Source organism: Vulpes lagopus, chromosome 19 (genome assembly GCF_018345385.1).
Source record: "Vulpes lagopus strain Blue_001 chromosome 19, ASM1834538v1, whole genome shotgun sequence".
In the NCBI taxonomy this organism is placed as follows: domain Eukaryota; kingdom Metazoa; phylum Chordata; class Mammalia; order Carnivora; family Canidae; genus Vulpes; species Vulpes lagopus.
The window spans coordinates 2,053,210-2,079,755 of record NC_054842.1 but is presented as its reverse complement, the minus strand read 5'-3'; the positions used below and the strand labels follow the sequence as shown (position 1 = coordinate 2,079,755).

Genomic DNA, 26,546 nt, shown 5'->3' with positions numbered 1-26,546 from the left:
GGAGCTTTACAATCTATGTTTCTGAATTTTAAAAAAATTAACACATATTACTTTTACAAAAGGGATTAAATATTTCTTCATTTCCCCCCAAAACCAAAAAATCTTTTAGTATTTTTTTTCTTTTTTTAGTATTTTTCTTTTTTTAAAAAAGATTTTATTTATTTATTCATGAGAGACACACAGAGAGAGGCAGATACAGGCAGAGGGAGAAGCAGTTTCCCCGTGGGGAGCCTGATGCGGGACTCGATCCCAGGGTCCCAGGATCAAGACCTGAGCCAAAGGCAGACACTCAGCCACTGAGCTACCCAGGTGCTCCTTTTAGTATATTTCTGAGGATTTAGACAATCTATTCAAAGGGATTAAATATGTACAAGATAGAAGGATGACTGGAAGTTTCATAGCATCAGGATTAGATATAGCGTTATTCCAAGAAACATAGCTGCTTGGCCCTAAAAAAATAAAGTCCTGGGGCGCCTGGGTGGCTCAATGGTTGAGCGTCTGCCTTTGGCTCAGGTTGTGATCCCGGGGTCCGGGGTCCTGGGATCAGGTCCCGTGTTGGGCTCCCTGCCAGGAGCCTGCTTCTCCCTCTGCCTGTGTCTCTGCCTCTCTCTCTGTGTCTCTCATGAATAAATACATAACATCTTAAAAGAAATAAACTGCTATACATAGCCAATCGCCTTCTACAGCTAAAACTGCCTGCCAGCCTTTTTCTGTCACACAGAATGACAAGATCTGTGATCTGTGCAGGGCGGGGTTCACTGGATGGCATTGGATAACACGCCAGGCTGAATTCTCTCCCTGTAACAGGGGCTACTATACAATCAAGGGGTTGGAAAATCTGACCTAAATTCACTTGCACAGCTCTATTTTCTCTACCATTGTTTTTTTTTTTTTTTTTTTTTTTTGCTACCATTGGTTTTGTAAGGAAAAAAAAATTGTGTGTTTCTGTCTATGCATTAACAACAACAATAACAACAACAAAAACATAAGAAAGAAGGGTACCTAGCCCGCTCAGTTGGTAGAGCATGTGACTCTTAATCTCAGGGGTCATGAGTTCAAGCCCCACACTGAGGATAGTTCAAGCCCCACATTGAGGATAGCCCCACATTGAGGATAGCCCCACATTAAGAGAAAAAAAAACTATAAGAAGTAGACGAAAAGATTGGCAGATTATCTTTTTAATTTCTTATTTTATTTACATTTTCTTATATTTCTACAATGAATAAGTACTATTTGGGTAGCAAAGAAAATGATGTAAAAGAAATGCAGTAACTGCCAAATCAAATTCTCTGGAGGAACCAATGCCCACCCAAAGGGTAGGCCATGGCAGTGAGGGTGCTGCTGACCCCGGTTCACTTCCCATTCTTCCTGAGAAATGGCAACCCTGGGGCTGGACAGTGGGCTATTAGACAGAACTCTTGTCCTCGACCAATGTACATGATGTTCCTATCGGAGAGTAGGTGGTGGCTGGTCCCCTTTCCACAGTATCTCTAAGGCAGCTATGCTGATCACTGCAATAGACAGGCAACATAAGTCAGCATCCTATCCTTGTCACTTGCACTAAATTCAGCATCAGCAGCAGCAGCAGCAGTTCTGCATGCCCCCCAGATTGGAGCAGGTTGGCTTTAAGCACTTCTACAAACTCCAAACTTCATTTTCCTTTGTTTTCTCTCTTGACTCCAACAAGGGATACCTCTGTCTGCGAACTTACAAAGCAGCTAAAAAAAAGTCATCAATGGACCCAACACTTTGAGTTATTTTCCTTATGGTATCATTGCAATTGGAGACCATCTTCCCTAGGGATAATCCAAAATGTTCACTGCTTTTCCTCCGAGGGTAGGCTATATTTTTGTGATCAAGACCAGGGATTTGCCTTGGGTGGCTCAGCGGTTTAGGGCCTGCTTTTGGCCCAGGGCGTGATTCTGGAGTCCCGGGATCGAGTCCCACATCAGGCTCCCAGCTTCTCCCTCCTCCTGTGTCTCTGCCTCTCTCTCTCTCTCTATGTCTGTCATAAATAAACAAATAAATCTTTAAAAAAAAAAAAAGACCAGGGATTTGGTCTTTTTTTTTTTTTTAATAAAGAACAGCTATTTATATAAACACAATTTTGAAGAATGACACAAACTCAGAAAATGTAATCAGAGCATTCCTTCTCACATAGGCCTAGTATTTCAAAATCCTTTACAAAAGGAGATAGCTTAATGAGTTCTCGTTCAGGGACTTTTTTTTTTAATGTTACTTTTTCTTCTTTTTTTCATCTGTTTCCATTTTAGGCTTAACTTCTTCAGCTGAAAGAGCTCCCAGTTTCTTATTCTTTGCTTCCTTAATCTTTTCCTTGATGGCAGCCACATCAATTTTATTTTCAGTAGAAGCTTCCTTTGGTTTCACAACTGGTTTTTCCTTAGGTGGAATAAAAGCTTTGTTTCTTTCCTCTTTTTTCTTACTGAGAGCTTCTGCTTGTTTAGCCTTTATGACTTCCATTTTCTGACGCTACTTTTGACTTGCCTTCAGAAAATATTCACCACTAGCCAATTCTTTATCAATTTGACTCTCTGGCTGTGGTGGTGGGAATGGTGTGTACTCTTTCTTGACAGTTTTCTTCTTTAGTTCCTTGCGTTTATTCACATTTTTGTGTTTGAACTGTGGCAAGAATCTTTCCCAACTTTGTGATCTTAATTCAGAATCTTTTGCCAACTCTCGTTTAGTCATTAAGGTTTTAATGTTATAAATTGGATGAATATTCTTCATAGTATCTAGGACTACTTTTCCAACCTCTTTTAAGCCACTAAAAGGTCCAATGACTGAAACCGTGTTTCCCTGAACCATAATATAACAGTTTGTTAAGGGTTCCAAAGCCTTTAATCTAGATCCTTTGGGACCAATGAGACATTGTCTTCTTTTTACAAATCGTTCTTTATTTCTTACTAAAGAACCTATTTTCATGATGTAACATGCAACATCATCCTGAAGAATTCGTACTGCCTGTTCAAATGAAACACTTTTTACCAAAAGTTTTATTAGGTCTCTGGCCCTAATGATGATATATGGATTGAAAGTCTTCTTTGTTGTACAAACAGTCATACTGCCCTCGATCAGGTCCAGGGTTGCATTAATGTGATGTTCATTCAAGGCTTTCTGTACCAAAGGCCAGCACTCTTCCAAGTAAGCCTCTATATTTTGGGAACAAAGTTGCAAAACTGCTCTCTTCCAAGAGTCCTCTGGGATTGTCCTTTTTTTTTAAATAAATTAATTTTTATTGGTGTTCAATTTACCAACATACTCTTTAGAAAAAGCCGTTTCCTTCCAACCATCAGGAACAGTGAAGAGTTCTGATTCATCTCGGTTCTCTGGCTTTGGCTGCTTGGGACAAAATTCACTTCTCCCATTGGCCCTGGCTAGCCCGTTGATGGAGGAGGATACCCTCTTCCAGGATTTGGTCTTAATAGACATTCTCTTCCAATAGGCCTGGTAGATACCAATTAATGTCTAATTGACCAACCTGGCCATTCCCCCACCCCAAATGATCAGCTGCAAATGTGTTCCAGAAGGAGCAGATCTTCCTCCCTCTCCCCCTCACTCTGAGCTCTTACCTGACCCTCCCTCTGCAGCTTTCTCAGTTGGGCTTGAACCATTCACCCCCAAGCCACCACAACAATGCCCCAGACCCCCGAACCACCACCAGGCCAACTTCTCCAGATTTAGTGGCAGCCCAACCACCACTCATACATATCATCATGACAGCCTATTAATAACATTGCTCTCCCTCTCTAGGAAGCTGGGAGATCTTCGGGGCTCTCTGGTCTTCGAGCTCCAAGATTTTATCAGCTTGTTCCTGAGCTAAGGTGTCATGGTTTCTACATTCATCCTAATACCTGGGGAAAGTTAGCATGGAATTCATCTCCCTGAAGATACAAGGGAAAGTGAAGAGATCCGCCATATAATCTAATTATGCACCTTGCATTGTGTTGAGTTTCTTAGGGCTGTTATGCCATTTTTTTCCCTCAGAGCCACCTAGAGATAGCTACCACCGTTTTATAGATAGAAGTAACTGAGGCTCAGATAGATAAACCCACATGCTCCAGACCGCACAATTAGGAACTATTACAGTTAGGAGCTACAGAGCTGAGAAATGGTCCCCCAAAGATGCATCACGGTTCCCCCTCAGGAAGAAAGCACTCTGGGGATATAACATCAGTGCTACATTCCTGGCAACCTCCAAGTCCAGCTTGTACCCTGTCACTGTAGGCTGGATAGCCTTGTTGACTGTCCTTGTTTACTAGAATCATTTCAGAGTTGGTGACATTGTCATATAGTCTGAACACTGCCATTTGTGCACAAAGGTGCTATGGATCAGAGAGCATGATGGAAAGATCTAACTTATTCCTTAAGTGCCAGCATCAGATTGAGGTGGTAATTTTTCTCATGACCTTGGAACTAGAGAAATTTTCCCAGAAAGAGGGTTTAACACCAAACCTCCTCTTCTTCCACCTATCCAGAGCATCTAGATTCCCCTCTTATTCCACCTACATGGAAACCATCAGGAATCTTCAGTGAGTGACCTTTGGCTACATATTTTCAAAAATCCCACATGGACAGTGGTAGATTAGTTCCCAAAAGTCAACAAGGTCTTACCTTTTCACCACTCCTGGACTTGGGAGTATTGTTCCACACTCCAGAGTCATAAACCCTTTCCTTTCTATAGTTTTGAAAATCATGTATACCTTTAAGTTTGGAAGTCCATTCAAGACACCTGGAGGTTTCTATGGATGGGAAGTCAGAAAAGAAAAAGCTTTTGCAGAGGTGAAGAAGTGAAGAAGGGAAAAAAACTTTAGCCTAAGAGATCCGTGCACTAAGCCTTGCTTACATGAAGTAATCTGTCTTTTTTGTTCTTTCATTCCACACATGACCACGGGTACCAAGCAACATTCCAGGGACTACAGGAAGCTGTAGAGTATACTAGAGAACACTCCAACAACGCCATCACATCCTCAATCTCATAATCTGTTCATTCTTTTCGAAGCATTTTTAATAACTTAGATTAGTGTTTGTGCCTTTCACTAAAAGGTAAGTTATAAAAGAACAAAGCCTGCATTTTTCTCACCACCACTCTCTCCAACATATAGTAAGTGCTCTCATGCTAAATGAGAATATGAATGAATGATTGAGGATTTAACTTCCATTCTCATCATTGCCACTGTTCAACAGTAAGGCTGTTTATTAGACTGGGGAATCCAAGAGAAACCTGTTTATGAGGACAGGGAGGTGAGGTTTGCAACTCCCTGTCTGGTAAGATAATCACTTGATGTCAATTTTTTTTAAAGATTTTATTTATTTATTCATAAGAGACACACAGAGAGAAAGGCAGAGACACAGGCAGAGGGAGAAGCAGGCTCCATGCATGGAGCCTGATGCGGTACTCAATCCCGGGACTCCAGGATCACACCCTGGGCTGAAGGCAGGTGCTAAACACTGAGCCACTCAGGGATCCCCTCACTTGATGTCAGTTGACATGATTTTTATACCACACCCCCCATTTTACCACGTATATATCTCTCCCCTTGGCAGTCAGAGGCAATTCGGGGAGAATTTAGAATTGTTACAACAGGGATGCAAAGAGAATGAAATGAAATTTAGTTTTGACATCTGAATAAGATACTTGAAACTGCACATCAGAGATGGTAGTCTTGAAAATCAAGATGTTGATTAACAAAACCCAGTCAAAGAGCAAAGGTTAATGGTTTTCCATACATGTCATATTTTTAAAAAGGGGGGGGTAATATAAAATGATTTTAGGACTGGGACAGGGAAGAAACATAGGGTCACAAGTGAAATGAAGAAGCATAAAGCAGGAGGAGTTTGATGTGGCCTTCTGGAACTGGAGAGACCATAAGGAGAGGAGGGAAGCACATATGTGGAGTGTACTAGCTTCTAATTGTGCATATATCATTGTTACCAGTGACTCAAGACCACTCCCTCGAAATTCAAGTCCCCACTGCTGTGGCCAGGAGCCATCTGTCAAGGGTCTTTTTTCGACAGCTGCCTACAGATTAACCTTATTCAAACAGTAGGAGAGACATGATCTATGACCTGAGGCATGCACAGCCTATCCAAACCACCTTTTCACATAGGTCATTTGTAAGCATCCTAAGACAAGACAATGGTCCTGGTGGTCTAAAGAACAAGCACTTCTCAGAGTATGGTCTGGGGATCCCTGGGATTCCTAGGACACCTTCAAGAGGTCCACAAAGTCCAAATTATCTTTATAACAATGATAACAACAACAACAATAATAATGTCACTCTCCTCCTTTACTCTCTTTTTTTTGTATATCTTTTATTGTTTTTTTTTTTTTTTTTTTTTGTATATCTTTTATTGGAGTTCGATTTGCCAACATATACCTCCTTTACTCTCATTTTGAGTATACAGTGGAGTGTGCAGAAGATATATACATATCTGTCATAGTCCAACAGACTGAATGTAGGAACATATATGAAAACCCAGATATCCTCTATTAAATCAGTCTTTAAAGAGTTAGAAAAATGTATAACAATGCCATTCTTCTATTTTGTTTTAGAACGTAGTTATTTTTCATAAAAATATGTTGTAAGTAATGTAAATATTAACATGTGATAGGTTTATATAATCACTAAATAAATGAATAAATATTTTTAAGTGTCTCACTTTTACTTCTAAATAAAACCACACAAACACAGCTCTTTAGGGTCCTGAACATTTTCAGAGTGTCAAAGATTTCTAAGACTAATGAGTTTGAAAACCACTAATTTAGAAGAATGACATTGTGAAATGGGAAAAAACTCTGCACTTGGGTGAGAATGAACAGAACCAAATGAAGAGTAGAAGCCAGTTCAGTAGAGAAAACCTACCTATTATGCCTGCTAACCTATAAGCATCAAAAGGACTCAAGTCTAGACTATTTGTATCTTTATTCCTCACATCTAACCCACTGACCGGCATGGTGCAAAAGAAATATTTGTGCTATTGGTAATCACTCAAGATAGGATGAGTTTGAGATGCCATGAGACATCTAGGTAGAAACAAGTAGGGAGACAGATGTATGAAATTGGAGTTCACTGTAGTAGATATTTAGATTTGGAAGTCATCAGTTTGTGGGAGGTGGGTGAAACAATGAGCTAATTCAAAGAAGGAAAGCGTGAAAAGTGACATGAAAAGAGGGTCAGGAAAACTCCAGGGAACACTGACATTTATGGAGTGGATGAAGGAAGAGTTTGGTCCATATTGAGAGCCCAGTAATTGTTTGATGCTATATACTAGGCAGGGTGTGTCAAAGAAGGTGAACTGAGAGTATGTTATCACTGATGTCTAGGTTGAGGGGATGCTCAAGAAAGTAAGAGTAGCCCTGGGGCAGATATTCTAGGTTGGCTTACTTTTCTTACCTATTCATCCTTTACTTGCTCATCCTTTTCTTCTTGATTACTTTGAGTTGTAGCTGTCCAATAGGGTAGCCACTAGCCATATACACCTATTTAAAGTAATTTAAATCAAAGAAAATTTGAAATTAATTTCCTCAGTCATACTACCTAGCTACATTTCAAATGTTCAGTTACCACAAATGGTTGGTGGCTATCATATTCTTAGAACAAATATAGAAATTTTCCATCATCATAGTACATTTTATTGGACAGAGCTGCTGATGTAGAGGCAAGAAACTGAAAATATTCAGCCTTCTAAGAGAACTAAGGGTGGCCATATATTTAGTTCTAATATGTAAGAGAAAGTTTTGGGTGAAATTGTCTTTTTGTAAAAAAAAAAAAAAAAAGATTTTATTTATTTATTCACGAGAGACACAGATAGAGGCAGAGACCTAGGCAGAGGGAGAAGCAGGCTCCCTGCAGGGAGCCTGATGTGGGTCTCGATCTCTGGAACTGGGATCATGCCCTGAGCCAAAGGTGACACTCAACCGCTGAGCTATCCAGGGGTCCCTGAAGTTGACTTTTATCACAAAACTTTTTAAAAGCCTTCTGGGGAGATAATTTGACCTTTCCCTTCAGTCCTACTTGCAATGTAGATGCAATGCTCTTGGTATTGAGAAAAATATACTAATTTGCTAAAGCTGCTGTTTTTGAGGTTTCCATTACTGCTCAAAGCATTATTCATTGATACAGAATTTGGAACTTGTAGTATTCCCCAGAGGACATCTGTAGACATTTTTTATTGTCACAACTGGATGGGATGCTACTGACATCTAAATGGGTAGAGGCCAGGAATTCTACTAAAATCCTACATGGCTAAGACAGCTCCCTACAACAAAGAGTTATCTGATTCAAAAAGATTAGGATTGAGAAACCCCATTATAGTAGAACACTGCTGGTGACCCTGCTTATACAGTGGAAAAGCATTCATTCAGTCATGTGTAGTCCACTGCACTGCAGACCACATGCTGACTAAAGCTATAACATTAGAGGAAATTACAGGAAAGACTCAGAATTTTGGTATTTGCTCTTCTTATTGCCTTCAGCAGAGTCCTATGAGAGAACGATTAGAGATTTAAGAATATACATCTTTCCTAAGTGGGTATTATCTGCCTGGGGTTATATGAGAACCCTATATTTTAGATTGGACTGAATTTACTGTGCTCTAGGTGCACTTAACAGAGATTTTGGACTTAAGTAAACTAAAGTGGTAACTGCTGGATTAGTTGACTAAAGACTGTTTAATAGAAGATGGCAAGAATCTTATATCTGCTTCTGCATCAATCTATTGGGATATAATAGATATGTATATGTAATAATAGCTTGACTTCAATGAAGCTGACATTTCAGAAATTGCTTGAAGTAATGTAGACTAGAGGAAAAAAATCCAAAGACATAGGTGGGGAAGCCAGCTATAAGTTCATTTTTCAGACAGTGTTTCCAGAGATGTTTAGTGGTTAGCATCTGCTATGAGTTTTGTAATTAGAAGACATCACAGCAGTGTGAAATTGCTTGGAACTCAAGTATGTGATCAGTATTAATGAGATGAAACAAAATTCTGAAAAGCGGTCTAGAAAAATCCAAACTTGTTTCTCTTCTAGAGAGAGAATATCTACAACATTTATTTTATTTTAGTCTTAGAAGCAAAGAGCAAAACATAAGCCAAATTCCAAAATATAACTGACATTTTGAAATTGAGAAATTTCTACTAGAGCTTTACTCTCCAAACTTTATTGTGCATCCCTATGACTGGAAATGACTGGAGAACAAGCCCCTTCTAACCCTAAAAAGTTCTTAGAGAGGTATCAGATTTCTTCACTGAGAACCTTCCTTCAGGCTCTATCCATTTCTGGAGAGTGGAAGGAACTAGAAATGACAGAGAATTGGTGCAGGCTTAACTCATCACAGGTGAGAAACCCCTAAGGACAGTATTGTTTCAGGCCCTACTATGAAAGAGAGGAGGAAAATATACTCCTGTCCACCTCTAAATGGGGGAGAAACAGCGTGGCCCTTCCATAATGTCTCCTCTAAGGAGGAAACATCTACTCACTTAGGGAATTCTGCATGCTTAATCTGTAGAAACACTAGTGTGTAGAACATTGGTGTTATTGGGGTATAGAGTAATGCACTAGCTACTCTTAGAAAAGATGTATGCTTAGCTATGAAAGAGCTACAAAGTCAGATGGAGGCATCCTAGAGGCCTCAGATGTGGAGGGAATTTACAAATTCCCTAGAATATCAGGGTTCAGCTTCTTCCTGGCTCTCTTTCCATTTTTTAAGTAGCAATAAGGAATGTTAAGTATCACCTGTTCTCTAAAGTGGTGTCACAACAGGATCATCAGGAGGTATGGTGGTTTGGGGGCACAGAGATTTTATACATCAAAACTAGAAATCACATCACTGTTTTTTATTTCCTACAGTTTACAAAAGGAAATAACTTGAACTGAAATGATTACCCCTTCCCAAAAATACATATATCTTGATATTTGACCATATTGTCCTCTCTTCCCCAAAACCTGTCCAAGTCCTACTTCAAGGCTCAATTCAATGCTATTCCCTTTGAGGCTATGATCTCTTTCAAAATCAATCCCTCCCTTGGCTCTCTGAATTTCATGTTGGGTATAAAATACTGCATTTTGCCAGTCACCCACATCTGCCTTGACATTTTCAAGGTCTACTCTTACTCTCTTATCTCCCTTCTAAAATCCAAAGTTTCTACTTAGTTGTCTTCCTTATGTTTACATAGTGCTTATTAGGACATGTCAAAGCTCACGACTTACCTCACTTAATCTTCCCAACTGGGAGGTTCTACAGGCATGGTTTTTTGTTTGTTTGTTTGTTTTCCATTTCACAAATGAAGAGACTTAAGACTCACTGGATACATAACTTGTCCAAGATAACAAATTCTATGCAGTTAAGTAGAGAGCTCAGGTCTGTCATACTTACAAGGCTGGAAAGAAATCTAGTCTATGTTTGAGGTGCTTTTAGAAGAACTTGGATTTCAAATCTGAGATCCAACAAACCCAGAAACTGAAAGATTACAACCAACAGTGTCAAGTTTATTCTTTCCAAGACCAAAATGGTGCTTCCAGAGAATCAAAGTCATGGAAATTGGCTCAGAAAGAGGTCTCTGGAATGAAAGGCAGATCTTGGCTTCTATCGTCCTGTGGCCCCATTCCCCCACCTGTAAAATAAGATGGTGGCTAGACTAACGAGTCTAAGGATCCTTCGTGCAGTCCGTGAGTCCTCGCTCACAACTATGGTGGCTGGGACTTGTGCGTCGGACGGCCTAGAAATGCTCTTTCCAGTTTGCAAATTTGCAGCAGGAAGGGCCAGAGGCAGAGCTGGAGACCGGGTGAGAGGGTTGGGGTCCCAACGACAGGCCCAGAGCGGGGATTTCGCCAAACGGAGTACAGGGGGTATGGTACCTGCTCTCCTAAAACTCCTAGGGTAGAAGCCCCGGGAAGGAAGCGTGGCAAGTCGGGAGGGTACTAGGTGTGGAGGCGGACGCCAGCGTTCCAACCCAGCAGGGTCGCTGATGCACTGAGATCAGCGGAAGGTCCCCACCGCTCTCTGGGCTGGTCTCACCTAAGTCACTAATGAAGGTCAATACAAGCACCAACAACGGGCGGAGGCAGCCCCAGACAGCAGCTCCCCACTGCAGGGGGAACGGGGCACACACAGCAACACAGCCCACCCCCGCCCAGCTGCCGCACCACCAGCAGGGGCTTGGGAAGATTCGTGAACTAGAGATGCGCCGGGAGCAATGCCCTCGTGGTCTTTGGGCCTTGCAGCAACTTCCAGTTCTGTTCAGGAAGCTCGGAGGCCTGCTGGTCTCGTTGGTCTCCACGCCTGACATGGGCTTCCAGGCAGCAGGACTGAGAGGGTCCCTGAGGCCCCCCACGTCTAACTCCAAGAAGTGCTTCTGTGTGCAAACCATTCTTCCAGGTGAAGAGCACCTGGGTGACTCCTGCCACCCAGATACTAGACCAGTGCGTTTAGATTATGTTGTCCGCATACTTTTGCAGTTTTTATCTGCACCTCGGCACTCCATCGGGGCCTTTCCTTGGCCAGATGTCCAGTGCTTAACTCTAGGAACAATAACCACATCCATTGGCCAAAGTATCAGTCCCCGGGCTGTGTCTTCATTAGTACGATGGCGATGCCCCTTGCTTACTCTGGTCGGTGAAAACGCCCTGGCACCACATACAGTACAACCAGGGAAGCCTCAGGATTTCCCAGGCCCTTGCTGTGTAGGGTCTTGTCTGTAGGTTGGCCCCGCCAGCGATCATAGCCTGTGAAGCACTTTTCAGATGACGGGAACGGTCTCTGGAGTTGGGCGTGTAACTCAAGGTCACCAGACGCGGCAGCGGCAGGGCCGGGGGCGCGGGCAGCGGCGGGGCCGGGGGCGCGGGCAGCGGCGGGGTCGGGGGCGCCGGGGCGGCGCCGGCGGGGAGGCCCGGAGAGGCACGTGCGCAGCGGGCGAGCTCACGGCGGACTCCGCCCCCTGCTACTGCGCGGCGCCCGCCGGGAGCCGGGCGGGGGCGGGGTGGAGGCGGCGGTCCCGGCGCCCGCAGGGAAGCGCGCACCGCCCTTCGCCGCAGAGACTTCCGGGATCCTGGAGGGGCCGGAAGTGGGCCCTGCTCGCGCTTCCGGCCCGGCTCGCGCTTCCGGCCCAGCCATTGTGCTGGCGTCTGCGGGCTCCGACTGCGTTCCGCGCCCAGGGCGCGAGGCGACTGTACCCCGGTGAGCGGGCCGGGGGTGGGAGGGAGGGGCCGCCGGGCCGGGGCCGCCCGGGGACGCTCCACAGCCGCCTCTCCGTCGCGTGCCCGGCCCCGGTGCCTGGCCGGGAGCCTGCACCTGCCGGTACAGCGGGGAGAAGGCACACGTGGCCAGGTGAGAGGCGCCGCAGAAGCCCTGGTTTAACGCAAAGTGTAGACGGATTTTTTCCCCACCTTGCCCTGAGAGACAATACGAAGCCTCAGAAGGGGGTCAGACAGAGGGTCAGAAATTTCAAACGTGTGAAGTGTCCCTCGGAGACCCGAAAGTGCAGGTGATGAGATTAGCCGCTGAGCATTCAGAACTGTTAGGAAGTAGGAAGATGATCAAACTTTCTACAGGTGTGGGATCTCAGCGCACGATGAACAGTCATTTTAAAGTTTTGTTTTGTTTTGTTCTGTTTTACAGAAGTTGAAACCTAGAGAGAAGTAGCTTACCAAGGTTACTGAAATGCACGGCGACTAGCATAGATGCCCCAGCTACCGCTAAGGTGCTGATGCTCAGAGTTCAGTATGTGAACTGGAAGAAAGTTTTCTCCCACTTCGGTGTCAGCCAAATGAACCACAGTCATTCGTTTACCGAATGTGTACCTCTGTGTGCCCTGTACACGCACTTACAAAAAAAGATGGGGAATCGGGCCTGCACCTTGAGTCCTTCTACGAAATGGAGATGCAGTGTGAACCACTGTTCTAGTGTGAGAACTGTTCTAGTAGAGTTTGGATGGAAAAGGTACTGTGGGCTCCCTGAGGCAATAACTGCAGGGAGCGGGAGAGATCAGGAAGGTTTTCTGTGGGAGGTGGTTGAGTAGAAAAAGGTCTGGCATTTACTCCATTGGGTTCCTTTCCTTCAGCGGCTGTCTACCACGAGGGTGTGAGTGGTACGTTCTGCATAAACTAGTTAAAACAACGATGTTTTAGTGAGAAGTACAGAGAGGGAGGATACCAGCTTTCTTCCTACATGGGGCAATCAGGGAAAGCAAACATTCAGGAGAAAATGGTATTCGTTTTGGGTCTTGACAGGTGAGTAGAAGCTTGTCAAAAATTGAAAAAGAAATATCCAAACAGGGCTAGAGTATGAGTGGCTTTCAGCTGTGTCTCCAGAGCTTTAGTCCCAGACTCGGTTGTGCATCTCTGTCACAATGGAGAAGAGTAGAAGAGCTTTCAGCATTAACTTCCATCATAGGTGTACTTGTAAATTAAATATAGGTACTGTTTACCAAATTTCAATACCCTTTATAAAACATAAACTAAATATGAGTTAAGTAACAATTTCATGTGTTCTTATATACCCTTTGGATCATCTTGCATATTGCTCATTTGGAGATCATTGCAGCCTCTCTGGCCTGGGTACCTGGGGAGACTGGTAAGGTATGTGTCTAGAACAGAGCCCAAGGCCAAGTGGTAAAGGGCCATGAATGCTAGGTATAGACATTTAGGTTTTATCATTTTGGGTTATGGAAGACACTGAAGGTTTAAGGAGGGACATCCCTTAGAGAGATGCTTAGAGACTGCCCTGATTGTGCCTCATTTTTTCCCCCTGGAGCTTTTTTTTTTTTTTTTTTTTTTATTTTGGGTTTTTTAAAAGATTTATTTCTTCGAGAAACAGCAAGGGTGTGCACACATGTGAGTAGGGGGAGGGGCAGTGGGAGAGATAAACGATCCTAAGCAGACTATGCTAATTGCCAAGCCCCACGTGGGGCTCAACTCATGACCCTGACATCATGATCTGAGTGGAAACCAAGAGTCAGATGCTTAACTGACTGAGCCACCCAGCCATTACTGGAGCTTTGGTTTTTAACTGTGGATGGTCAGTCATTAGTCTAGGACTCCACACTCTGGGATTCTAATTTCTGTCTTGATATTTCTGTAGGTGACACCCCCCATCGCCCTGTGCCCCCAACTCTGAAAACAGTTCCTGAGACCTGAAGTACAAAGCATCATTTTAATTGGACAAACTGCAGCTGAAACAAGTTTCCCTTTGAGGTCCCAATGGCCACCCAAGGCAAGGGAACTTTAGGCCTCATCCCTAGGGGTGCTGTTTTCCAGAAACAGGAGGGGCGCCAGACCATGAAGCAAGAGCCAGGGAGCCAGACCTGGGGTCAGGGCTGTAGTCTCCAAAAGAACCACCCACCTGTCTGTGAAATTTTCCGGCTGCACTTTAGACAGTTATGTTACCATGAGATGTCTGGGCCACAGGAGGCACTGAGCCGGCTCCGGGAGCTTTGCCGCTGGTGGCTGATGCCAGAGGTACACACCAAGGAACAGATCCTGGAGCTGCTCGTGCTGGAGCAGTTCCTGAGCATCCTACCTGGAGAGTTACGGACCTGGGTGCAGCTACATCACCCTGAAAGTGGTGAAGAGGCTGTGGCTGTGGTGGAGGATTTTCAGAGACACCTCAGTGGACCAAGAGAGGTGAGCAGATGAGTCTAGAATGCCATCTGGAACCATTCTCTAGTGCTTGGATTAGCCTGAGACTAGTCATTCTCCATTCCCTAGGCTCTAGGCTGGTTTGCCCTTAGGATTCCTGAGCCAGTTCCATGGGTAGAGAGGAAATAGTTTTGTGCTTCAGGCCATAAACAAAAATACAGATCCCAAACAAGCTCTGTGCATCATGTTGTGAAATACTGTGTCATGAGCCTCCCTTCAACCTGGAGATCTACACCTGCTGAAATGCATGGCGCGGCATGCGCCAGCAGATGGAAGATCTACATACTGGTTAGAATGAGTAGAAAAAGTGTGGAGTGTGGTAGGGAGAAGATCTACATACTGGTTAGAATGAGTAGAAAAAGTGCGGAGTGTGGTAGGGAGAAGTAGATTTCTGGGTATGTTGATAACATGGGCCTTCATTTGGAAAGTTCTCATTACTTCCTCGGACTTCGCAGAGTCTGTTATTTCTCTTCCTGCATTTTAGGTTCTTTTTAAGAGGGGACATTTCAGGGCCTCATAATCATTTGTTTCTTTTCTAACTCAACTGGGGTCTCTCTCTCTCTTTCTCTCTTTTCTTTAATCTTAATTTTAGTTTACCCTATTTCATAGAGTTTTCTCAAATTTAAAGCCAAGGTAATTCAAATTAGAGGAAAAGTTGGAAAGTCAGCAATATGATAACGGGGAAATCTGGCTTCTAGGACCACAGGGCTAACTAGTTCTATGGCCAGATGTATCAGTCAGGGATTAGCCAAAGAAGCAAAACCTGTAGGAAATTATATGTTATATATTTATATTTGTGTATATATTTATATTGTTACTACAGAGTGGGTTATGTGGTTATGAGAGCTGGTGGTGCAGCTCTGTAGAGCAGGCCATCAGGAAAGGTCAACCAGAATGCAGGCACAGGCTGAAGGTGCTGTCAACGTGCAGAATTACTTTTTCGTGAAACTTTCAGCTCTGATTTCAACGTTTTATAACTGATTGAGTCAGGCTTATCCAGATGATCTAGGATAATCTTTATTTAGAGTAAACTAAATATGGATTTTGATCACTTGTACAAAATGCGTTCATAACACCCAGATTAGTGCTAAATGACCATCACACGTGGATAAGTCATTTCTATCTGATGAGTCTAAAATTGCTTTCTTGTAATTAACCAAGCAGAGTGGATTAGGGTCCCCTCTTCTTTTACTCCTTTGAGCTTTACCAGGGAAAACTAGTATATTACATTTCCCAAGTACCCAGCATATCATTTTATCCATAGCTTAAGAAACATAGTTAAAATATTTATGCCTAGGGAATCAGTTCCAGTTGATTGGAGTCTGAGGGCTACTCCTTTTTCCAAGAGTACCAGCCTATTTGGCATTAAATCCATTGTCAACCATTATTTCTTCATATACAAAAGTAAATGCAGGAATAAATCAGCCATCACCAGGGTCTAGAGAGCGATTAGGTTTAACAAGTAGCTGAAGAAATTGTTTTGAGTGCCGTTTACTGAGGAGGGTGGAAGAAAAATTTCTTTGTTTTCCACCTTTGTTTGCTTTAGCTGAAGAGAATGCCCCCTCCATTAAAACTTAATCTTTTGTCCAGGGAGCCTCAGAAACAGGTGACTAAGTCACAGACTTAAGAAAGTGACGAATAATTGACAGAGCAGCTGAACACTTGGCTCCTGCTTAGGAGTAGGGTCTTGGGACTTCCATTTCTTATTCTGCCATTATTGCGAGCTTAAGTTTTCTGATGTGGAAGACATGAGATGGGACTGAGCACAGGCATGGAAAATGTATTTATGGCTAAATGAATAAACAATCTTTTACGTGGCAGTTTGCCGGAGATTAGGGAGTATCACTGCAGATCAGAGTCATTCCGCTCAGCCGGAGTGAGGCTGGAAAGGACTGTAGAGTAATCCCTGCTGGGCTGCAGAATCATGCAATGTGTATAAAATGCTTTTATATTCTGTATCTTATTTCAGCTTCTAGCAGGGCTGAAATATGGCTTACAGAATATGCAGAGTAATCATACCTCCATTTGACAAGTGACACAAGCGCAGAGAGGTTGATTCATCTAAGATGGCAGAATTAGTGAATGTTCTCTCTGTCCCTGAGCTCTAACTGAATTACGGTTTTTGTTGATTCCTACCAAGTATAGGAATCAGAATTTTCCAGCTCCCTAGGTTCTATGCCACTAGTTATCCCCTACTATCTTGCTGTGGAATGCCATATAGGAATGAAAATTGGAATGGGGTTTTCTTGCCTACAAAGAAAAGAAAGGCAGCCCTGGTGGCTCAGCGGTTTAGCACCACCTTCAGCCTGGGGTGTGATCCTGGAGACCCCGGATTGAGTCCCATGTCAGGCTCCCTGCATGGAGCCTGCTTCTCCTGCTTGTGTCTCTGCCTCTGTGTGTGTGTGTGTGTGTGTCTCTCATGAATAAATAAATAAAATCTTTAAAAAAAAAAAAAAGCCTAGGAGTCTGAGTCCTAGGTAATGAACAGAACTGAACCAGCATTTAATTGTTGGTGAATTTCAAGTTTGTATTATCATGATGTAGTTAAGGTCTATCTTTCAGTACCCACAGCAGCTGTATTTAAGAGCTGTAACTCCCATTTATAGAAACTGTCCAGTGGAGACTCCAGGGAGACTTCTGGTTCTAGGACTATGCTGGAGAGATAGACAGTAGAGAAGAGAATCTCCTCACATCTCAGCAGATGTAATCCAATGGGGCAAATCCATTAGGGTTTGGGAAGAACTTCCTTTCATTTTATGCTGTATTATGTATGTGCCAGTGCAAGCAAATAAGCCAATAAATGTGATTCATTTAGATGGTATTTTAGGTTTTCAGCTCCGAATGCTGGTGAAAAAGTAACTATGAGATTGTGAGGAGCTGGTTTGATGACAACAAGCAAGGATTAGAAATGCCTGTGCTCTGAGGTATTCTCAAGGTCTCTGAAGATTGGTGTTACCTGATTTTAATTGACTTTTTTATATATGTTATTTTGGAGGGATAGTACATATTGAAAACTGGATTTGCAGATAACTCTAAAACCTAGTAGTAAGTATCAAGAGGGTAAAACATTATCAAGAGAAAATCAGCGAATATTAACTGAACACCAGCATTGGGCCAAGCATTGTTCTAGGAGTGAGTGATCAAGACAAAGGTCTTACCCTCAGAAAAGTTTATATTTTCACTGGGGAGAGAAATAGACAATAAAGGTATAAATAGATAATTTAAGGGTTAAAACATATAGAATATGTAATCAGGTAATTTGAGAGCGAGACTACCCTTGCTTTGTCAGCGTGGTTAGTTAGGAATGGCTTCTCTGAAGAGGAAACACATTCACTGAGAAAAATTAGAAAAGCTCTCTTGAGGTTTGTCAGCCACTATTCTGGGTTCTTGTGCTTTCAGCCTCAGTAGTATCATATGTGCATGTATAGGTACGTATACCTTTCATTTATTTCCTACGTACTTCTGATTGGTCTGTTCTATAGGCTAAGGTCACAGGGAGTGCATAGAATGCTCTCTTGGCTCCTTTTTCTAGATTGTTCTCCATAAGTAAATTTGTGTCTAAAGAATTGACAAAATGGAAATGGTTATATAATCTGGTCTTCAGGTTCCTACCAAGAGGTTCAACAGAGGGATAGCAAGCAAGATTGCAAGCTATAGATTCTGCTTTGACTGTTTTTTCCCTAGTAGGCTATACTGGTGGGGCTAGGACATTGGCTGTTCTTTTCCCTGGCTTCTTTTTGGGGGTGTTTTTTTTTTTTTTTTTTAGAGGTTTTGGGTTCCAAACCTTGAAGGATACTCTTTTGAATCCAATTGTGATTCCTATCTTTAGGATTCAGCTCCTGCACAGGAACAGGAAATGCATTTGGAGGAGACAACAGCCCTGGGTACAACAGAAGAATCTCTTCCTACTTCACCCTTCAGTGAGGGTTCAGCCTCTAGAGCCCGCCTGGAGCCTCCTCATGACCCAGGGTCACATCTCTTCCCCAGTGGGCACTCTGGTACTCAACTCCCCAGCTCTGGCCTCAAGTCTTATTCTCCTCAAGTCACCTTTCCTTTATCTCCTCCCTATGACCTACCCTTTTGCAATCCCTCATTGCCCTGCCCTCTGTCTTCCGTTCCTGGTGACTTTGTCTGTTCCTTTTGCTTATTCTCTAATCATTCATGTATTTAGCAAGTTTTTGTCAAACACATGTCATGGATAAGGCACTTTGGGGACCAGAGATATATTGTACACAGTCACTGCTTTCAAAGAGCTTATTATCTGGTTCACAGAGAGTCACTGATACCTGCAAGAGGCGTCACTGTAAGATACAGTGAGCGATATCTGTCCCCAGGTATCAGATGCCATGAAAATGATGTCCAATATGGACACTGTAAACATTATTATGGGCTGGTTAGCTACTCTATGGGTAGCAGAGACTTCATGGATGAGGTAGCATGACAGTGAAAAATTGGGGAGCAAATTGAAGCGGGGTGGGGAGAACTGGTAGGCACCAGGGCAGAGGATACAAACAAAGACTCTCAGGGTTCCTTGGAACCCACTAAGGTGGATGAGGAGGAAGTATTTTGGGAAGTGCAGGGTCTGCTTCTACAGGCCTTTGTGGTTAAAGCTAGGAAAATTTTGCTGGAGAGGGGCTCATGTGTTAGAAACAATATTTTGGGAGAATTGATGTGACTCATGGGACCACTGTGGATTGAATGATGAGACAAGAGGCTGGGAGCCTCAGTAAAAAGGTAGTGTGCCAAAACAGATGTGAGGTCATCATTGCTTGAGCAATGCTGAATGGAATAGAAATGGACAGACGTGAAACATGTTGTGGAGAAAGAATCCATGGAACAATGAAGAGGATTGAAAATTACAGAGTTTGGCCAATATTTGGATTCAGGAAGGGAAAGTGGCAAGAATATCCATATTTGACTCTGAATTTCAGGTGATGAGGGACACCCAAATAAGATGTCCAGTAGGTAGCTGGAAGCCTGTAATAGGGGTCTAGAAGAGAGCTAGGAACTGGGAAGGCAGGCAGCATTAGGGCATTGCGAGTCAATGAGATCTGTGACAGAGCAAAAAGGGATGCTGTGAGGCCTGAGTGCCTGCAATGTCCATAATGAGAAGGGAACAAAATCAGTAATGAGGGGCCAGAAATGTGAGGGGCACGTCAGGCTGGCCTGAGACCAGGGAAGCCACGGGGAGAGAAAGTGGGCAGAAGTATAGCTTCCTTCAGAGAGTTTGAAGTGAGGGAGGGCTGGGAGGAATGGCCATTTCTGTTTGACCAGGGACCCTCTGCACCCTGAGAATAACATCTGCATGGAAAATTTAGCACACTCAGAATAACGCCTGTATGGAAGAGGGATGAGAGGCAGTGTGTGGAGCTGCCTGGGTTCTCTTGAACCCACTCACTGGGACACAGACCCTGTTGGAGCCGAGGCAGGGCTTGTTCTCACAGCTCTCTTTCCTCCCTCAGGTCCGTGTGCTTCGCAGGTGCCTGCTCTTTCCCCAGCTGGGAAGTCAGGAGACCAAGCAGCAGCAGCTGTGCTTCAGATGGTCAGGCCCCAGGTGAGCTGGACTCTGTCTTCCATGAGTTCCCAAGTCTGTGGCCTGGGCATAGCTAGCGCTCATCTTCAGGGCTCTGGCCAATTCTGAGACTACTCCTGCGGTTTCCCTGCCTAATGACTTCCTCTGGAATTAGGTCCTGCCTGCTGAGTTCATGGACTCTGTCTGGGCCTGGACTTGTCCTTTTAGATATGTCATCCCAGCTTCTGTCCCCCTATCAACCCTTTACCCACCAGGCCACCACCCTGGGCTCTTGATACCCTGATGTGTCTGTCTTCAGGCTGGGAATATAATATCCCTGAGCGATAGAAGCTTGTCATTCCAGGTGTCTGCAGCGTACGAGTTCCTGTCTGTGGACTATACTGAGAGGAAGTGGAAAGGTCCGGCAGTCGGTCAGAGAGCCGTGTACCGGAGCATCATGCCGGGAAATTATTGCAGCGTGGCCTCATTGGGTAATGATTTCTGTTCCCCAGTAGTGTAGTCTGCATTCCTTTCTTTACATTTTCTTTGCTACATTCTTTTTTGTTTGTTTGCTTGTTAAACTTTTATTGTGAAAAGTTGCCAACATGAGACAGAGCGGAGAGGATAGTGTAATGAGCCTCTCTGTGCCATCTGAGGCTTAGCCTTAAGTTATCAGCATTGTCTTTACTTCATTATTAATTGGCCTAAGGTGGTTTATTTAGAAGTTGTAGTTGTAAGGAATAGGGAGCCGCCCACATTATTATTGTAAGTACTGAGCTGTGTTACTTCCAGTAAGGCTGAAGGAATGGAAACCCTGATCAAACAAAACCCACCAGCTAGAGCATCCTTTGGGGAACAGGGCCCTCAGCAGCAACAGCACATAATTTTTATGCCAGGGAATGTCAGGCAGTTGCTCCCTGCGTATCTCTTTTGTCCTCCCACTGCTACTCATTTTCTTCACTCTGAATCTTTTGTCCCCTCATAGCTGCTGCATTATTAGACTTTCCGCTGCCACAGTTTCTGCATGCAATGGCTCCTGATGGCTGGGCTTCTCTCCATGCCTCATTTCAGCTTAGATCTCCTACTTGTTTTAGTTTTCTTTCTTTTGCCCTATTTCCAGCTCAGAATTTACTTAGAGAGGGACTCTAAGGGTGGTTCAGCCACTAAGTGTCATCTCTGTTTGGGCAGAACTTTGCTCCTGGCCGCAGCAGAGGCTGAGGTGTAACATATTAGAGAAGCTACACTTGGGCCTCGTGCCCTGGTCTAGTCAGTCGTGGTATTGACTGACTGGTATTGAGACCAGTTACTTGACACAAAGCAAGGACAGCTTCCTGGAAGGGAGTGTTTTCAGGACAGGTTCTCTGGTTGGCAGGTCTAGGACAGTAGCCAACATGGCAGAGGGTGGTGGGCTCAGGAGTCAGACAGGCAGTGATACCTGTGACTTTCTGTGTGCTGAAATGCCACGATGGCTTGCCCTGGTTAAGATACGATTAAAAGGAACCAACAGTTTTGTGTTTAGACGTGACTGATCGCTTGCTTCTTCCACCATTTCCAAATTCTAAACGAAATATTTAGCTGTTCAGTTTTCTATGATTCCACATTATCAAGATACCAAAGACATGTTTTGATTCATATTTCAAATTATCGATCCCTTTCTTAATTTTTATAGGAATGCAGTCATATGGTAGTATGACTTCTACCAGTCCATTGCTCCAGAGACTAGAGGATCCCCCCTTTAGAGCTCTGCTGTCCCTTCCAGTACTTTCCCCCAGCATTTCTGAGCCTGTGTCTTCTCTGAATCTTGTCACCTGAATCTTCTCACGTGTGAGAATCACTTCTTTGGATACGTTTTTTTCCCTAAATGTGTTTGCCCATACTGTTTGTCATCTTTGATTTGAGGTATTTGCCACTCCTTCCTCTCTCCTCAATATTTTTACTGGGAACCATGGAAACTTACAGCATCTTGTTGGAAAGGACGTTATGTAGTTCATCATTTTACTAAGTGACTCCTGTGAGGTCACACCACCTTTACAGTCTGCTCTCTTGCCTTATGGTTGTCTTTTTAACTGGATAATTAACTAGAACAATTAATGGGCTGTGTCCTGACAGCCCTTCTTCCACCCTCCCCTACTGACCGTCTTTCCCCTCTTCATCTTTCTGTCCATGAAGAGAAACTTGAGCTATTTCCCAGTTTTCTCCTGTTCAAAATGTGTCATCTCCTGATGTGTCCCCTGATGTGAAGGTTTTTTTCAGGTACGTAGACTCCTGATGACTCTGTTTCCTCAGTAGGACCAGAAATGTGTAAAAGTTGTTTTCTTCTTCTCTTTTGGCCGCAGGTGACACTAGGATGCGGTGTTCAGAGTTGCCTGTGAAGCTGGCAGTTTCTAAGGGACCAGAGTCATCTGATGGGACGTCAAGAGGGCTCTGTGCAGTGGTTTCTGGAGAACCAGAGGCAGGAGCTGCCTGTGAAGATACTTCAGAGAAGCTGGAAGGGCAACCCTCTGATGAAGAAGGGAGCAGACTGGAAAATGCTTTCTTCAAAATAACATGTGAGGACAAAGATAAATCCACAAAAGGTGGATGTGATGAATATAAAGAACGTGGGAAGCATCCACACCTGTCCCCTAGTGCTGCAGCACATCAAAGAGTACTGAAGGGACAGAAATTATATCAATGTGATGAATGTGGTAAAGCTTTCAGTCGGAGGTCACACCTCATTGGGCATCAGAGAATCCACACAGGAGAGAAACCCTATGCATGTAGTGAATGTGGTAAGACCTTCAGGCAGACCTCTCAGCTCATCGTTCATCTCAGAACCCACACGGGGGAAAAGCCCTATGAGTGCAGAGAGTGTGGAAATACTTACCGACATAGCTCCCATCTTATTCAACACCAGAGACTCCATAATGGTGAGAAACCATATAAATGTAATGAATGTGCAAAAGCTTTCACTCAGAGTTCCCAACTGATTGACCATCAGAGAACCCATACTGGGGAGAAACCTTATGAATGCAGTGAGTGTGGCGAGGCCTTCATTCGGAGTAAAAATCTTGTCCGTCATCAGGTACTTCACACTGGTAAAAAACCTCACAGGTGTAGTGAGTGTGGGAAAGCTTTCTGTTCTAATAGAAATCTTATTGACCATCAGAGGATCCACACTGGGGAGAAACCTTATGAGTGTAATGAATGTGGCAAGGCCTTCAGTCGGAGTAAATGTCTTATTCGACATCAGAGCCTCCACACTGGAGAAAAACCATACAAATGTAGTGAGTGTGGGAAAGCTTTTAATCAGAATTCTCAACTTGTTGACCATGAGCGAATTCATACTGGAGAAAAACCTTTTGAATGTAATGAGTGTGGTAAGGCATTCAGTCTGAGTAAATGTCTTATTCGACATCAGAGACTTCACACAGGTGAAAAGCCATATAAATGCAAGGAGTGTGGAAAATCCTTCAACCAAAACTCACACCTCATTATCCACCAGAGAATCCACACTGGTGAGAAGCCGTATGAATGTAATGCATGTGGGAAGGTCTTCAGTTATAGCTCTAGCCTCATGGTACATCAGAGAACCCATACTGGGGAGAAACCGTATAAATGTAGTGATTGTGGGAAAGCCTTCAGTGACAGCTCACAACTCATTGTGCATCAGAGAGTTCACACTGGAGAGAAGCCCTATGAATGTATTGAGTGTGGGAAAGCTTTCAGTCAGCGTTCCACTTTTAATCACCACCAGCGAACTCACACTGGAGAGAAGCACTCAGGTCTGGCTCGCTCAGTTTCTTAAGATGTAATTTTCCAAGGGACTTTGAGTTAAGCTTTTTTTATAAGAAGGATGTATACTGTGATCTCTTAAAACTGCTCATCTGAATGTACCAATCTTTACATGCTTTCTAGTGAGCCATGAAGGTGGGAGGGTGGGAATCCTCATGTGTAATTGTTTCCACTGTTAGGGAAGTAAACATTACACATTTCATGTACTGGAAGTTTTTTTAAATTATTTTGCCCCACTCTACCCCCCCGCCCATCATCTTTTAATTAGTGAAAAATCTAACCTATTGCTGGTTGTGCATCCCATCATCAGATTGTGTGCTTTCAAGGACAGAAATTATGTTTCTTATTCTCCTCCATCCCCTCTGTTTTATCACTTACACAAGTCATATTGCAAGACGGATTCTTTCCTTTTTCTTGGCTGAGGCCCTCCCGTATATAGTTTTTGCACTTCCATTCTAATCCAGACCATCCTCATTTGTGTTCCCTACCTTAAAAAAAAACTTGTTTTTCTTTTTGCTAATGTTTCTTAGATTCTTCCAGATCCCTCTCATCTCTGAAAGACCATCTTGACATGCTTCTTCATTCCTGTTAAACTTCTGTTCATTTGATCTCAGTCCCTCCAATTAGTTGTTGCTACAGTGTGCAACTATTATCAAATTACCTTGTCAGTTATTCTGAACTTAACGTGTATGTGTGTATTTTCATATCAACCTGTCGTAGGCTTTTTCAGGTTAGTTATGGTATCTGTTCCCTTAGTACATAGATAATAATTTTCATATAGTAGTTGTTTAATAAATAAATTTTTAAAACTCTGGTCTCCAGTTGGACCATCCTTAAATGGGTTTGATAATCCCCTTCCCTACCCTAGTCAGACTAGACTAGAGGCTTCTAAAGACAGAAGTGGTGTCTCATCATAGGATATCACAGAGAGGGTCCTCGTTGATATCTTCTACATGTATTCTTAGACATCTCACAACTGGTACTTCATTGTTAGTTTTTGATTAATACTCTATTGTGTTTAGGAAGTTTCCTTCTATTCCTGTTTTTATTTGTTTATTTATTTATTTATTTATTATTTTTTAAGTAGGCTCCATGCATATATGGGGCTTGAACTCATGACCTCAGGAATGAGAATGACATGCTTTACTGAGTGAGCCAACCAGACACCCCTCTATTCCTGTTTTTAGAAAAAGCAAGATAATACAGTAGTTAAGAACACTGACTTTGTGCCTAGTACCCTAATTCAAATCTTGGCTCCAACCACTTTTCTAGTTGTATGGCCCTGGGCAAGTTATTTAGCTTCCTTGTGTGTTAGTTCTTCCATCTGTAAAGTAAAGCTATGCCTGTTAGGATAAAATTAGTACCTAAGTGTTAGGTATTTAGAACAGTACTTGGCCCATAGTACCCACTATAGCAATTATCATTATACTTACAGTTGACAAGTTCTAATTAAGTTTTTTTTTTAAATCTTGATATAATTTTATGGGTCACGTCCTTTATTTTTTGTAATTCATAATTTTTTGAGAAGTTACCAGGTAATTGAAATTTCCTAGAAGTCCTGGAATAAAATCCATTTGTGTGTGGTGATTTTTTTTTTTTTTTTTTTAAGTGGAGAACTAGATTGAATTTACTAAGGTTTTGCTGGCTTTCCAAAATGTATTTAGAGAGTGTATTTCTCTTTTATTTTCTGAAAGAGTTTGTATAACTTGGGAATTACTCATTAAAGGCTAAAAATAGTGGCTAGATCCTTTTTTGCGTGGGAGGGAATTGGGTCAGATGTAGCTTTAGCAACACTTTGATTTATTCAATGGTTATACTCTTTAGGTTTCTCCCTCTGTGTAAATTTTGGTAATATATATCCAGAAATCATTTTTATTGGATTGTTAAGCATTGGCATGAAGGACTCAACTTTATTTTTTAAACATCAGACTGAATTTATACCCCGGAGATAGTTCAAGTGGTCAAATATGATGGTAAAGGTAGTAGGAGCTGGACATTTACTCTCTTAGCTCTTATGGACAGAAAAAAAAAATATTCCACAGCTATACTCTATATCCCTAATCCTAATTATTCAGCTTTTAAATCTATTAAGAAAGGTCAAGAGATTATGGGTACTAAAATGTTACTGAGTATTATTCTATGTTGGGAGACATTTCTGTCAAGGCATTGACCTCCTGGAGTACCACAAAGGATACATTCAGGAAAACCTCTAGATGTTAGGGACAAATTGTGAGTAACCACAAGTAGCTTTTGCTTCATGGGGAAAAAAAATAACCTGACCCTAATATCAGGACATGTTCTAGCCTGGTAGGACCTTGTGGAAGCACTTGTCCTAGCTGTGCAAAGGGGAAATGTCATGTCAAACTGGCTCCAAGTAACTAGTGGTGCAAGTATTTGACTTAGGATAGGAAAATGTAGGTATTCCTTATGGAACCACAGCAATCTTCCCACTAATGTATGCACAGCACCAAGTAGGATGAGGTATAGACCTGCTTTTAAGGCATCCGAATGCTTTATATGAAACCACACATTATAAAGAATGGGGGAGAGGTAAAGGTGTACTTTACCAGCCCTGTCCCAAGCAAGAAGATATATATAGCATAT

General features: G+C 42.9%; 1 protein-coding gene and 1 pseudogene across 11 annotated transcripts; one reads left to right on the top strand and one right to left on the bottom strand.

Moving 5' to 3' along the window:
• Window positions 1–2,108: 2,108 nt before the first annotated feature.
• On the bottom strand, window positions 2,109–10,352 carry LOC121478956 (annotated as a pseudogene).
• A 1,726-nt stretch (window positions 10,353–12,078) lies between these two features.
• On the top strand, window positions 12,079–26,320 carry ZKSCAN7 (zinc finger with KRAB and SCAN domains 7). Of its 11 annotated transcripts, none has more exons than XM_041734445.1 (7): window positions 12,122–12,197; window positions 12,639–12,959; window positions 14,100–14,641; window positions 18,486–18,654; window positions 20,119–20,210; window positions 20,533–20,659; window positions 22,505–26,320. In XM_041734445.1, the coding sequence occupies exons 3-7, from the start codon at window positions 14,219–14,221 to the stop codon at window positions 23,953–23,955; spliced, it is 2,262 nt and encodes a 753-aa protein (XP_041590379.1). In that variant the 5' UTR covers window positions 12,122–12,197; window positions 12,639–12,959; window positions 14,100–14,218; the 3' UTR covers window positions 23,956–26,320. The 11 variants fall into 11 exon arrangements, with proteins under 11 accessions (XP_041590381.1, XP_041590385.1, XP_041590379.1 ...); XM_041734448.1 differs by lacking the exon at window positions 12,122–12,197 and adding an exon at window positions 12,204–12,347 and having other exon boundaries at window positions 12,639–12,720; XM_041734450.1 differs by lacking the exon at window positions 12,122–12,197 and adding an exon at window positions 12,204–12,347 and having other exon boundaries at window positions 14,426–14,641.
• The last annotated feature ends 226 nt before the right edge of the window (window positions 26,321–26,546 follow it).